General features: G+C 39.2%; 1 protein-coding gene across 1 annotated transcript in view; it reads left to right on the top strand.

Annotated features, from left to right (window-relative positions):
• The window catches only part of Carmil1 (capping protein regulator and myosin 1 linker 1), a 303045-nt gene that overhangs the window by 222655 nt on the left and 67304 nt on the right, over window positions 1-13086 (top strand). The window contains exons 26-27 of the mRNA XM_033761782.1: window positions 9580-9708; window positions 11312-11443. Coding sequence (XP_033617673.1) covers window positions 9580-9708; window positions 11312-11443 — 261 coding nt within the window. The remainder of the gene's footprint in view (window positions 1-9579; window positions 9709-11311; window positions 11444-13086) is intronic.

Genomic DNA, 13086 nt, shown 5'->3' with positions numbered 1-13086 from the left:
AAAGAGATTTATTTTAAACCAAGAATTCTATACCCAGCTATTATATTACTTAGATACGAGAACAAAATAAAAGCTTTTTTTTTCAGACCTGGGCTCAGAACTTTTTCCCCCACTTTCCCTACCTGAAAAAAAGTTACTTTAGGAAGTGGACTTCAGTTTATCAAAGAAAAACAAAGTACACAGTAGTGAGTTTGAACAATGAACTGTAGCATGAAAATTGAAACAGTTGAAAGAACATTTTTTTAAAAATTGCACCTTTGAGACAATCTATTTTGGTATAGGGTTATAGGTATAGGGTTAAGAGTCATAGAATTATATGTCTTTTCCCCTTAGGGCCCATAAGTATTATTTATTTATTTATTTATTTATTTGCCCTTGGGATCGAACTCAGGACCTTGCGCTTATGAGGCAGGTGGTGGCACCACTGAGCTAAATCCCAGGCCCACCATAAGTATAATTTTGCTACTGACTTTCAGAGCATTTAGCGTCTCACTGTCAATTTAGACATGGAGGGGAAACTTAATTATTGTTACAGAATGCAAATACTGAAATCTTCCTACTGTTAAGAGTAATGAAACTAAAGTTATGAGTTGAAGAGAAAGAAAATTGCCTCGTACCGGGAATATGCTAAATTTTTAGTTTATGTTTCATGGAATCAACTGCTGTTTTCCATAATTCATAATCAAGAATATAATGATAAACCTATGATTACAAATGGAAGCCACTAGAAACGTGAAATAAAGTGTTTATCCCTGAAGACTGAGCGGAAATGATTGACTGCTAGTGAAATGCTCTCTCCTTTTAGACCAATTTGTGTTCTTTGCATTATTTTTTTGTTTGCAGATAATCTTTTTTTTTTGTTTTTACAGTGAGATAAAAGATACCAATAATAAAAATGTTTAATATTCTAGTTACATAAACTTAAAGGGACACTGACTGCACAGATAGGCCTAGAGCCTTATTGTAAAACGGTCATGGAAACATGAATCATGGTTACCCTAGATTAGTGATGGTGAACCTTTTAGAGCTCTCAGCGATGGAAACAGCTCTTTCATAGGTTCACCAGCACTGTCCTTCGTGATGTGATGGGAGTTTTATTCTCTTGAACTTCTCAGTGTTGTTTGAATGTTTTACTGACCACATGTAAATAGATTCATTCATAGGAAAATGGATACATATTGAAGATATACTCCTAAGTGAAATAAGTAAGTCACACGTGTAAATACCGAATAGTTTCCCTGGTGTGAATAATCTGCAATAATACATAAGATCCTAATAAGATTACTGACATTTAGAAATGGGAAGAAAGGAGCTAAAGGTGTAGGGAAGGTGGGATGGGTAGGGGAAGGGTAATAAGGGAAAAGAAAAAAATGTGAGATAATGAAAAGATGGAAATAAAGTGTTTGTAGATGGAGAGGGGAGGAGGGGGTGAAGGGAGCGCAGGGGTAAGGGGAAAAAATGAGAATCAAGACTTGTCATGTAGAGGTACAAGATCCCAACAATGAATATAACTGTACTGTATCCCTAAAATGTACCAATAAACTCAAAGCTGAAAAAAAAAGAAAGAAAGTCTATAGGTTGTCACCTGTTTCAAACATTTCCCAATATCACAGCAATTTTCATAAATACTGGATCACTCATAAATTAGAGAAAGTAAAGCAATATGTGTTGAGAATAAAATATCCATACATTATTAATGAAGTGGCTGATTTTTTTTTTTTTTTTTTTTTTTTTTTTTTTTTTTTAAAACACTATGTAGCCCAAGCTGGTCTCGAACTCACAGTGATCCTCCTGCCTCAGCCTCGCCAGTGCTGGGATTACAGGCATGCCCCACCAGGCCCAGCAGAAATTTTGATAATAAAAGCATTTGGTGGTGGTTGTTTGTTTTGGTAATGGGGATCAAAGTCAGGACTATGGGCTTTCTAAGCAGGAGGCAGCACCACTGAGCTAAATCCCCAGCCTAAAAGCAGCATTTTGATTCAACAGTGTATTAAAGAATGTTTAGAATTTTCAGCAAAGGGCTAATCTTAGCCTATACTTCCTGGTTACTGTTACCTCCTGGTTTTAGTGTTTAACATTAAAAGCAAAGAGAGTGCTAAAATCTTAGGTTGGGCTTTTGCTTTGTGTTTCCTTTAAGCCACCAAAATGCAGACTTTTTCCTTTTGCAGTCTTTCCAAATTTTCCTCATTCAGAGGGGATTTTGCCAATCCCCCAAAAAAGTGCTGCAGCAATCTTTAATGCTTGTTCTTAGAAGTCAGTTTCATCTTCTCAATTGAAAGGAAATTGTACACAGGAGAGGTGTGGGGATGTTTAATTCTGCGTAGGTGACATTGTTCTGAATTATCTGAGTCATTAAGTCGTTATATGGCCATCTTTTCACTTTGGGGAGTTCTTAGGATTTTATGAGTAGCTGTTTGCAGACTTTCATCATTTCAGTGGCTTTGATGTTTTCTGAAATGTGAATACAGAAAGAATAGATCCTCTATGTCCAGTGCCCATGCCAACCCCACAGCCAGTCATTGGTCACAAGGAACACTAAAAAAATTAAAATGTGTTTGAATAAAACATCAAAGTCTCATACCTATTCCTATATTTGTTCTTGCCTGTTGGCTTTGATTAGGAAACATCTGTATATGACTCTGTTCTCCCTCTGCCTTTTAACCTCATAAACCTTCATAATCAAAACTCGGGAACCTTTCCCCCCAAAAGCTGTGTAGTAAATAGTGTAGGCTTTGTTGCCCAGAATGCCTCATGGCAGTTACTCACCTGTGCTGCTGACAAGGTGAAGCCATGGGTATCCCCGGGAAGTGAGTAAACTCAGCTCTTTTCCTTAAACTTGGCTGTCCTTTGTCAGGTTCCTCTTTTTAGCCTTCAGACCCCTAAAAAATAAAGAAAAAATCTGGACTTGGTGGTGAACATCTGTAATCCCAGCACTTGTAGACTGAGGCAGAAGGATCTTCATAAGTTCAAGGCCATCCTGGGCTGCATAGTGCATTTGAGACCACCTTGAACTGCGTAATGAGACCCTGTCCCAACCCCTTCCCCAAAAGAGAGATATGTAGTCAAGATGTTCTTTGATGAGCAGATTTTAATACTTGAGCTCAGGATATCTTTGCTGCCCCTCACTTTGTAGCCTTATGACACTGGGCCCCTGTCTCCATCTGTCTACTGACATTTCAATGACCTTGTCACCAAGTCCAGAGCCACATTTAAAACCAGGCTCTGCTCTTCCCTGTCTACGTGAATTTAAGGTAGTTATTTCCTAACCTCTTTAAGCCTCACTTTCTTCATCTGTGTAATGGGATTGAAGGGAGTACCTGCTGCAAAGGGGCTGCAAGGATTGCCTGAAAGTGCACACAAGAGATTTGACTCCTCGCTGAGGAATGCACATGTTTCTTACAGTTTCCATCATTGTTGACCACCTTGTCTTCCTCAAACTTCTCCATTTCTGGACAGTGTCATTCCCAAAATCTCTCTTCCGTTATTGTATCTTGCTTATCTTTTTATCCATCTCTCTCTTCTTTCATCTCTTAAACGTCCATTTAGTATTTCCCCCATTTTTATCCTTGGTCTAATTGGCTTCTATTTTAACTCCCAGTGGGGGCAGTGCCTGGTCTCACCCACAGTTCCTCTTTCTGGCCTGGAGGAGCCATCTTTCTACTCCCTTTCTGGTGTCCCCAGGGCCAGGTCTTCCGAGGTAGTAGATACACAAAGCCAGAACTCACCGCCTTGCACTCCTGCCTGGCCGATTTTCCTGTGCCCTGGCTGCTGAGCAGTATCCTGGCCACGCTCTGCCTGTGCTGTCCCTGTGGCTGTTGGGCTGCTGCTGACTTGGCTGTGGCTCTTGTAGCCTTCTCTACACTGCATGTCACCTGCCAACTTCCTTGCTCAGGTTTGACCACCTCCTTCTGCCTCTTGTTTTACAAGAACTACAAGAAATGGTTTTTCCTCTGTCCCTGTCTTTGCTCCCTGTGGTACCCCCATTTGTGTCCCTCAGCAATACTCTGAGTAGTGCTGCAAGGTGAGGGACCCCACACCTAACTCGAGGGCAGAGCCCACCCCATTCTGCCTGCATGAAGCATCCCTCTGCTCCTCTACTGTGAGGTGCCTGTTCCTGACCAGGATATAATAGGATAATAGGTTATGTCATGTCTCCTGTGTTCCTTCTTTTGCTTAAAATTCTGTCTTGTAGCCAGGCACCAGTGGCATGCACCTGTCGTCCCAGCTTTTAGAGCCTGAGGTGCAATGATTGCTTGAGCCCAGTAGTTTGAGGGCAGTCTGGGGTAATCTAGCTGGACAAACAAAAGGCTCTTTTCTTAAACTGTAGAAATCTTTCAAAATAGAGCTAAAAAGCTGTCTTTGACCTCAACTAGGTATGATTCTTCCATTACCTGAAATCTAGAACTTCCTATGATTTATGGTTGAATAAACTGTTCTGTCATAGACAGACACTGTTGTAGGCAACAGTGACTCAACAGTGAAGGGAATAAAATGTTAACATCCTTGTGGATATATTACATAGCATTTTGAGTCTTTTGCTCCTGTTAGTTGTGGATATGTCTTATGAATTTAAGTTTCTTCCTGTCAAGGAAAAATGTATCTTATTCAGGATTGAGTCTCTTCAATGCCAAGTGTTCAGTAGATTTCTCTTGAATAAAGAAATAGACATAAGAGCAAGAGAAAAATTTTCCATGAATAACTTATTCACTAGAACTAAGAACAGCTGTAACAAGTTGTAAGCAGCCAAAGACGGCATTTATTGCTAATAGTTCTAAGTCTTACACTTGGGCTCAAAATCCAGTATATTTGAAGAAGCCTAAGCAGTCAACAGCAGATGCGAGGTAGTTGTATGACGTAGTTACCAAAGAAGGCAGTTTTGCTTGTATCACATTTATTGAGGTACACTTTTTTTTGGCTTATATAATACTTTTTTATTTAAATTGAATTTATTGGTGCATTCTAGGTATACAATACAGTTACATTCATTACTGGGATCTTGTACCTTTACATGACAGGTCTTGGTTCTCATTTTTCCCCCTGTCCCCACCCTCCTTTCACCCCCCTCCTCCCCTCCCCACCTACAAACACCATTTTTACATTTTCTCATATTTTTTTCCCTTTCCCTTAGTCCCCTTCTCCTACCCTTCTCACTGTCCCTACACCTTTAGTCCTTTTCTTCCTATTTCACATTGCTAATTATCCCATTAGGATCTTGAGTACTATTTTAGTTTTTCACACCAGAGAAACTATTTGGTATTTACACATGTGTGACTTATTTATTTCACTTAGGAGTATATCCTCAAAGTGTATCCATTTACCTGTGAATGAATCTACTTTCTCATTCTTTATGGCTGAGTAGTATTCCATTTTATAGAAAAACCACATCTTCTTTATCCAGTTTCCAACTGATGGGCAAATTGATAAAGGAGCTGACCGTCCCCACTGGAGCCTCTTTAATAAATGGTGTTGGAAAAACTGGATCTCAACCTGCAAAAGATTAAAACTAGACCCTTATCTCTCACCATGCACTAAGTTAAAATCCAAGTGGATTAAAGATCTAAATATAAAAACAGAAACACTAAACTTGCTGGAAGATAAGTTAGGCAGAACTCTGGAAGACATTGGCATAGGAAAAGACTTTATGAACAAATCCTCAGTAGCATGGGAACTAGCAGAAAGAATCAACAAGTTGGATCTCATCTTATTAAAAAGATTCTGCACTACAAAAGAAACCATCAACAGAACTAAGAGACAGCCTACAATGTGGGAAAAAATTTTTACCAACTGCTCCTCAGACAGAGGACTATTATCTAGAATATATAAAGAACTCAAAACAATCACCCCCCCAAATATAAAGTCCCAATTCAAAAATGGACATCTGAAATAAATAGACATTTCTCGAACAAAGAAGTAAAAGCAGCAAGTAAATATATGAAAAAATGTTCCACATCACTGGTCATTTGAGAGATGCACATGAAAACAACACTGAGATTCCACCTCACCCCACAAAGAATGGCTACTATCAAGAAATCACACAATAACAAATGTTGGTGGGGTTGTGGGGAGAAAGGAACCCTTCTCCATTGTTGGGAGTGCAGACTGGTGCAACCACTATGGAAGTCAATATGGAGATTCCTCAAAGAACTAGGATTAGAGGTTCCATTTGACCCAGCCATCCCTCCGTTGGGTATCTTTCCAAAAGAATTAAAAGAATCACCCCACAGTGATATATGCGCACCAGTGTTTATAGCGGCACAGTTTGTAATAGCTAAAACTTGAGGTACGCTTTTTACAGCAAGGAAGGTGATCATCCTGTTCTGTGCTCAGTACTTTCCTTCTGTGTTATGATGCAATTATTGAGGGCCCGTGCTTCACAGGTTCCAGGTGGGAGAGAGAATTCAGAGAAGGGTCCTGATTGGGTGTGTTTGTGTCAAGAACTCCTGAATTAAGAAAAGATTAAGGTAAGGGAGAGAAGATAGCTGTGTGCAAGCATATGCAAGACTGTGTCATGGGAGACACTGCAACTTTGTGTTCTCCAGGAGAAGGCATGGGACCTGTAGGGGAACATAGGAAGACAGAGAAAGACTCAAAGAAGACTGTCCAAGAATGACAGTGTGTGTGTGTGTGTGTGTGTGTGTGTGTATAATATACATACACATACATTTTCTTAGAAGGGGGTGAGTCTCTCATAGTACACAGTCAGTAACTTGTCTGTGTTGCTTTGGCAAAGTCGAACACTAGATGTTTGGGTGAAGCAGGAAGGTTAGCTGAAAAGCCCTAAGGCATCGCTCACCATGGGTCTGTTGATGGGTTATTGACCCAGGAGGTCCCAGCCATCCAGCTTGCACTGTCCTCTCTGTTTCACATATCTGTACTGTATGAACATGATTTATACACTGATTGTCAAACTCTTTAATTTCCTGTTCACAGATTTTCACTTTGTATTCTTTGTAGTTATTCTGTGTCGTCTAAAATTAATAATAGTGTGCCTTTGCTGCGCCTTAGGTCTGACATCTGAAGGTGATCCATTTACCTGTGTGAAACTTTACTAAGCACATGCTTCTTCAGAAGAGTCTTGAGATATGTGTGATTTTATCTTACTTGAATTGAAAGACTAAGTTTTTATGTTTCTTTCGAATATGATTTGAAAATGTTCCATCTAAGACCCTTTGGGTTGAGTTCATTTACACTGCTGTCCTTGGTCAGCACTGAATGGCACTGTCTTCAGGAGCTGCTTGGGTCCTTCATGGCTGTTAAAGATCATTACTTTACAGCACCATGTCTTATTCTTGAGTCAGCCTTCTGTGGCCCAGATAGCCAGCAGATCCTTTCTTAGTATATCACTTATTTAGCTCTTGAATTTAGGATTCATTCTTAGTAAGATATGAGTTAGGGATGACCATTTCTGCTTTAGGAATCACAGATCATATAAGAGTTAGGATTTGTATCAGTTAAGATTTTTTAAAATGTGCATCGTGGAGAGATAATGTGATCATTAGCCACGTGTGTATCATAATCTGCAGGAAAATATTGGAGAAAAGTTTTAAGCCACAATTAATTTTCTTTTTCTTCAGACTAATTTGCTTTTTATTTTCTTAGTCCATTTCCTGTTATTGTAACATAATACGTAAGACGGGTGAATTATTAAGAATAGAAGTACAGTTTGGCTCCTCTTTCAGGAGGCTGGGAGGAAGAAGAGTATGACACCAGACAAGAGCTTCGCACTACCTGCTGAGAACTTAGAGCTCAAGTAGAAAGAGAAAGAGCCATTGGCTGTGTGTGGGGCAGACATAGCCAGGGCCAGCCTTGGTTTATGACAGCCCACTGTCACAGTAACTCACCTGTTTCTGGGACCAGGGAGAACTGCCTCACCCACGAGAGGCATTGGTTCAGGAATCAGCCTCCACCACCCAATCACTGTCATGATCCAGTCTCCAGGTTCCCACCCTGCTATGTGAGAACTTGAGGCTCAGTGGGAATCTTGGTGGGCACAAACCGAATTCAGATCCTACTGCTTTGTTCGTGCTTCCCTGTAAAGGTACAAATACAGAAGAGCACAGTCTAACATTTATAGGTTTGGTCCACCATAATAATCCACTGCTTCCTTTGGGTGTATATATATTTAATTCATGGGACACCTCACCTGGAAATTATTTTCATGCAGTTATCCCCCAAAAAAGCCTTTTTGTATTTCCCCAAAAATAAGACCTAGTATTATATTAATTTTTGTTCTAAAAGGTGCAATAGAGCTTATTTTCAAGGGATGCCTTTTTCATGTATAACAATCTACATTTATGTACAGTAATTACATTTATGCACTTATGTACAAAAATCTGCATTTACGTAGAAAAATCTACATTCACTCAAGTTTGGTCATATCATGTTTTGGGACACTGTCATAACTCTTCAATCTCTGAGTTCCTGCCTGAATTTCTCGAGACTGCTTTTCCAGTGGAAACATTGGCTTCAGTCTCTCATGTCTACCTATAGAGCTGTCCTTAAATGAGCACTTCTTATCCGTGTAACCTGCTTGTAGTGCATCATTATAGCACACAACATATTGAATTATGAAGATTCATAGACACAACCACGTCCAGTCATTATCAAGTGTGCACCTTATTCATATGTTATGTCTGGACCCTGATCCGTCATTCAGCAATAAGTCCTGAATTCATCTGTTTCTGTGGCATTTATCTCTCCTCCGAAAGTGCCCACTTGGGTATTTAAAAATACTCAATTATAATTTATATTATCAAGTATTTTAAATATTAATGTCAATAGTAGTTTTAATTATAAATTAATATTATTTTATAATTCAGTACATCTGTCTTATGTCACAATGGATGAACTAAATACATCTATCTGGCTGATGATCTTAATGGCATTTCATTTTGGAGTAGGGCTTATATTACAAGCATCCTCAAAACTCATCCTAGGGCTTATTTTCCAGTTAAGACTTATTGGGGGAATACAGTAGATGTTGTTATTAACTATTATTACCTATGCTGATACAATACGACCTCCACTTCTATGTTTTGATGGCTTTTTATATAGAATAATGCTTGATGTGATTCCATTAATTTAAAAACTGTCCAATTTGCAGAGACTGTTTTGACTTCTGTGGTACTGAGACTGATCAGCCACCAACATCATTTTGCCCTCATATCGCAGTCTCTACATTGCATGCTTCATGTCTGCCCCCTGGGTACCTGGCCCTGTGTCTCATACCCATAGAACATAAAGTTAATGAAAAGTTACAGTCTAGCAAAATGTGCCTGAGTAGCTACAAGATTTCAAATCATTAAAAAGGGCTCACTGTTGCTCTATATGCTGCATTTTTTAAGGCAAGAAAGAGACCAAAGTGCTTTAAATCTTTCCTCTGGAGTTAATGTTGCCAGACATTTCTTGTATGGATACATAAATTAATTATTGGCTGTAAGCTGCATTTTCTCAAGGTTCCATAAAGAAGCTTTCAGACTCATGCATTGAATTTTCTGAAGTTTTTACCATTCTTCTCTTTGTTTCCTTCTATTTGAATATCACCTGGGCTGTCTTGAATGCTTCTCTGTTTTGGAGCAGATGATTGACAGAATATGTGTGAAAGTACAAGATCATCTCAACTCCTTGAGAAATTGTGGAGGAGATGCTATACAGGAAGATTTAAAATCAGCAGAACGGCTCATGCGTGATGCAAAGAACTCTAAAACGGTGAGTTTCACATCAAGCTTTGTGTGAGTTTCATGTATTAAAGAATGTTTTTCATTTAAATATTAGAAACTAGTTCCAATTTTCTTTACCTCTCTACCAAATTCCAAGATCATTAACAGGTGACATAGTGACCTGAATGAGTCTTTGTCTCCTTTCTATACCTGTGCTGATTACTAATTAAAAAATTTTTTAAATGTAGACTACAAAGCAGAAGGCCAGCGTGACTTACAAAGGGTAGAATTGGGCCCTGAACAGCTGTTGCATAGTTTCAATGAGTAACAAATCATTTAAAATTATTCTACCTCCAAGCCTGTGTCATGAAACTCCTTCTGTCCTCTAAAGGGAAGCTTCTCTCACATTAGGAATTGGCCTTCAAAGTGTTACTTAGTGGGAAAGGACTAACCAGTATTCAGAACACCCAGCATCTGGTCCTGGTTCTGGTTCCAGGATCACATCATTGTCATTGAGCATCGTGAATATGAGGGGCCTTAAGGATTAATTGAACACTCTTGTGATACAGTAAGAAATATATAGTTAGCCCTTGTTGCTGGTTCCTCACACAGCTCATAGCCCTGGAATTTTATAAATGAGAGGTACCAGGAACACCTTTGTGATCAATCACAAGCCGCTTTTACATCACCAGAATTTATCTCAATAAGACAACTCAGGATGGCCTTCTAGAGGAAGCAGACATGTGCCGAACACTGTGGCTTCCACCCCTCCCCAGGTCTCATGCAAGGGGACAGGGCTGGAGTTTGGGCTCAGGTACCATTAGCCAGTGATCAACTATGCTTGTGTGGTGGAATTTCCATAAATGTTCCACAGAGTGATGTTTAGGCTTCCAGGTTGGGGAATCATGCACTGTTCACCTGTTTCCAAGTTCTACTCTTTATAATAAATCACCAGTAGTATGTAAAGTACTTATCTGAGTTCTGTGAATCACTGTAGCGAATTCTTGATCCTGATCAGTAGGATGTGAGGACCCCTCGCTTTTATACTGCTTGTCTAGTAGTGCCAGTAGTGACCTGGGACCTGGGACTGGCATCTGAATTGAGGGCAGTTTTGTGAGACTGAGCTCTAACCTTGTGGGGCCTGACACTAGGGACAGGCAGTGTCAGAAGTAAATTGTAAGACATTCATTATCTGCGAAGAATTGGAGAATTGCCTTATGTGGCAGAGCCCTACACTTTTGGTGACCGAAGTATGAGTAAAAATAACTCAGCTGTCATGGTTCAGATAAGAACATGAAGCCACACAAGAGTGCTACACTCTCTGTGTGAGGTCAATACCGCTGAGTGACAGAAGGGTCAACATGGAAGTCTCTAACCCCATATGGTGTTTCTCAGGGTTACTGGACTCACTGAATGAAGAAAATAAAGCCTGTACAGAGCCTGGACCTCAGTTTATCAGTCTATACAAAGAGTCTTTCACCACAGATAGGTTATTCCTAATAATATAGTACAGAAGTATGATTAACCTTCATTAACTCTATGGTGATTTATACTTACTGAGATTTTGGTTCCAGTAGGGAACCAATAGAACAATTTTTCCCATTTTTTATTACAGTGTCTTATATTACAATTAGTTTTTATTTTTCTTACAGTTGTTACCAAATCTGTACCATGTTGGTGGTGTGTCTTGGGCAGGAGCCAGTGGCTTGTTATCCAATCCTATTCAGGAGACCCTGGAATCAATGGCAGGAGAAGTTACAAGAGTTGTAGACGAACAGCTAAAGGTCTGTGATTTTGTTATTTTGAAAGTGAAATTGTTGATTGGACTATAAATGATAGCACTTCAGGACACAGCTACTTGTATTTTACGAAGGTGTGTGTGTGTGTGTGTGTGTGTGCGCGCACCCATTTTAGACTTTCTGTGCTGGTACACATGGAGTAAAAGTTGAATACTATAAGCCAGGCATGGTGGCGCATGCCTGTAATCCCAGCACTCGGGAGGCAGGAGGATCGCTGTGAGTTTGAGACCAGCCTGGGCTACAAAGTGAGTTCCAGGTCAGTCTCTACATAGTGAGACCCTGTCTCAAAAAACAAACAAACAAAAAGTTGAATACTATAAGCCAGGCATGGTGGCGCATGCCTGTAATCCCAGCACTCGGGAGGCAGGAGGATCGCTGTGAGTTTGAGACCAGCCTGGGCTACAAAGTGAGTTCCAGGTCAGTCTCTACATAGTGAGACCCTGTCTCAAAAAACAAACAAACAAAAAGTTGAATACTATCTATTTGAGCTTTGTTTATATGTTTTATAAAACAAGTTTAAGTGAAATTGGATTTGAATTTGAAGAATGGTTGGTTGATTTCTCATTAGAGGGCACAAGAGAAGTCTTATTTTAGGGGGGGAAAAAGCTACCCTCTGTTACTGTATTTGATTTTGAGTATGGGAAAGATGATAGGAGCTATATTTATAGTACTTAAATGGGGAGTCTGGCACTAGACAGCCACCGGACAGCCATCCTTGAAAGGACCTTTGGTTGGAAGACTGAGAAATATTTAGAATGGAATTGCAGTATACTTAGAGTAAAAGTGATCTGTTCTAGGTGTACTGAGTGAAAAAAAGAGCCAAAACAATGTCAAAGCACAGCTGTACCAGGGAAGTTTTACATTTAAAAAGCTTTTCTTATTTCTAATCTGCCTTTCAAGGATGCCTTAAAAACTCCTTTTCTGAATTTCTATAAATATTTGGTCTGCTTACTTCCAAGAACACAACTGCTATACCCATAGGGATTTGATGTACAACTCAATCATAATTGCATATGCCAGTTACTCTCTCTGAAAATTAAATTCGTGATGGACAAAATGTTTTTGGATTTTAGATGTTTATGTCCTTATCTCCCTTTAATAAAACAGACAGATTCTTGTGTATCACTTTTATGTACTTGTGGTTATTTTGAATTCATGTTGAACTGAGATAGAAGTTAGAAAAAGACCTGTTGGTTAATGCAAAGTCTTGCCAGACCTCTTGTTAATGAATAGCACTTGCATCCGTCATGAAGGATAAAATGCAGACAATGAACACTTTCTTATATATTTAAAATAAAATCATCTTTGTTGCTTTTTTCTCACTATAAAAAGTGAGTTCTTTTTTTGTGTGTGTGTGGAATGTTTTAGCAAGTATGTATAAAGTAAAAATCACCTGAAATCCCAGAGATGACATCACTGTTAATAATTTGGTGAATTTTCAGGCATTCTGTGCCTTCATGTACAATTTTACATTTATGGGATTGTACTGTCCCTACAGATTAGTAGCCTTTTATATTTGGTACAGTGTCATGCAATTCTAATATTGACAAGCATGATCATTTTTGGTGGCTACATGGGATTGTACTGTATGGATGTACTACCACTGTAATTTATTTTCTAAATTTTGA

Source organism: Fukomys damarensis, unplaced genomic scaffold, assembly GCF_012274545.1.
Source record: "Fukomys damarensis isolate Sample0158 unplaced genomic scaffold, DMR_v1.0_HiC HiC_scaffold_10, whole genome shotgun sequence".
NCBI classification, from domain to species: Eukaryota; Metazoa; Chordata; class Mammalia; order Rodentia; family Bathyergidae; genus Fukomys; species Fukomys damarensis.
Note: the sequence above shows the minus strand (reverse complement) of the source record. Positions and strands in the feature narration are given on the sequence as shown.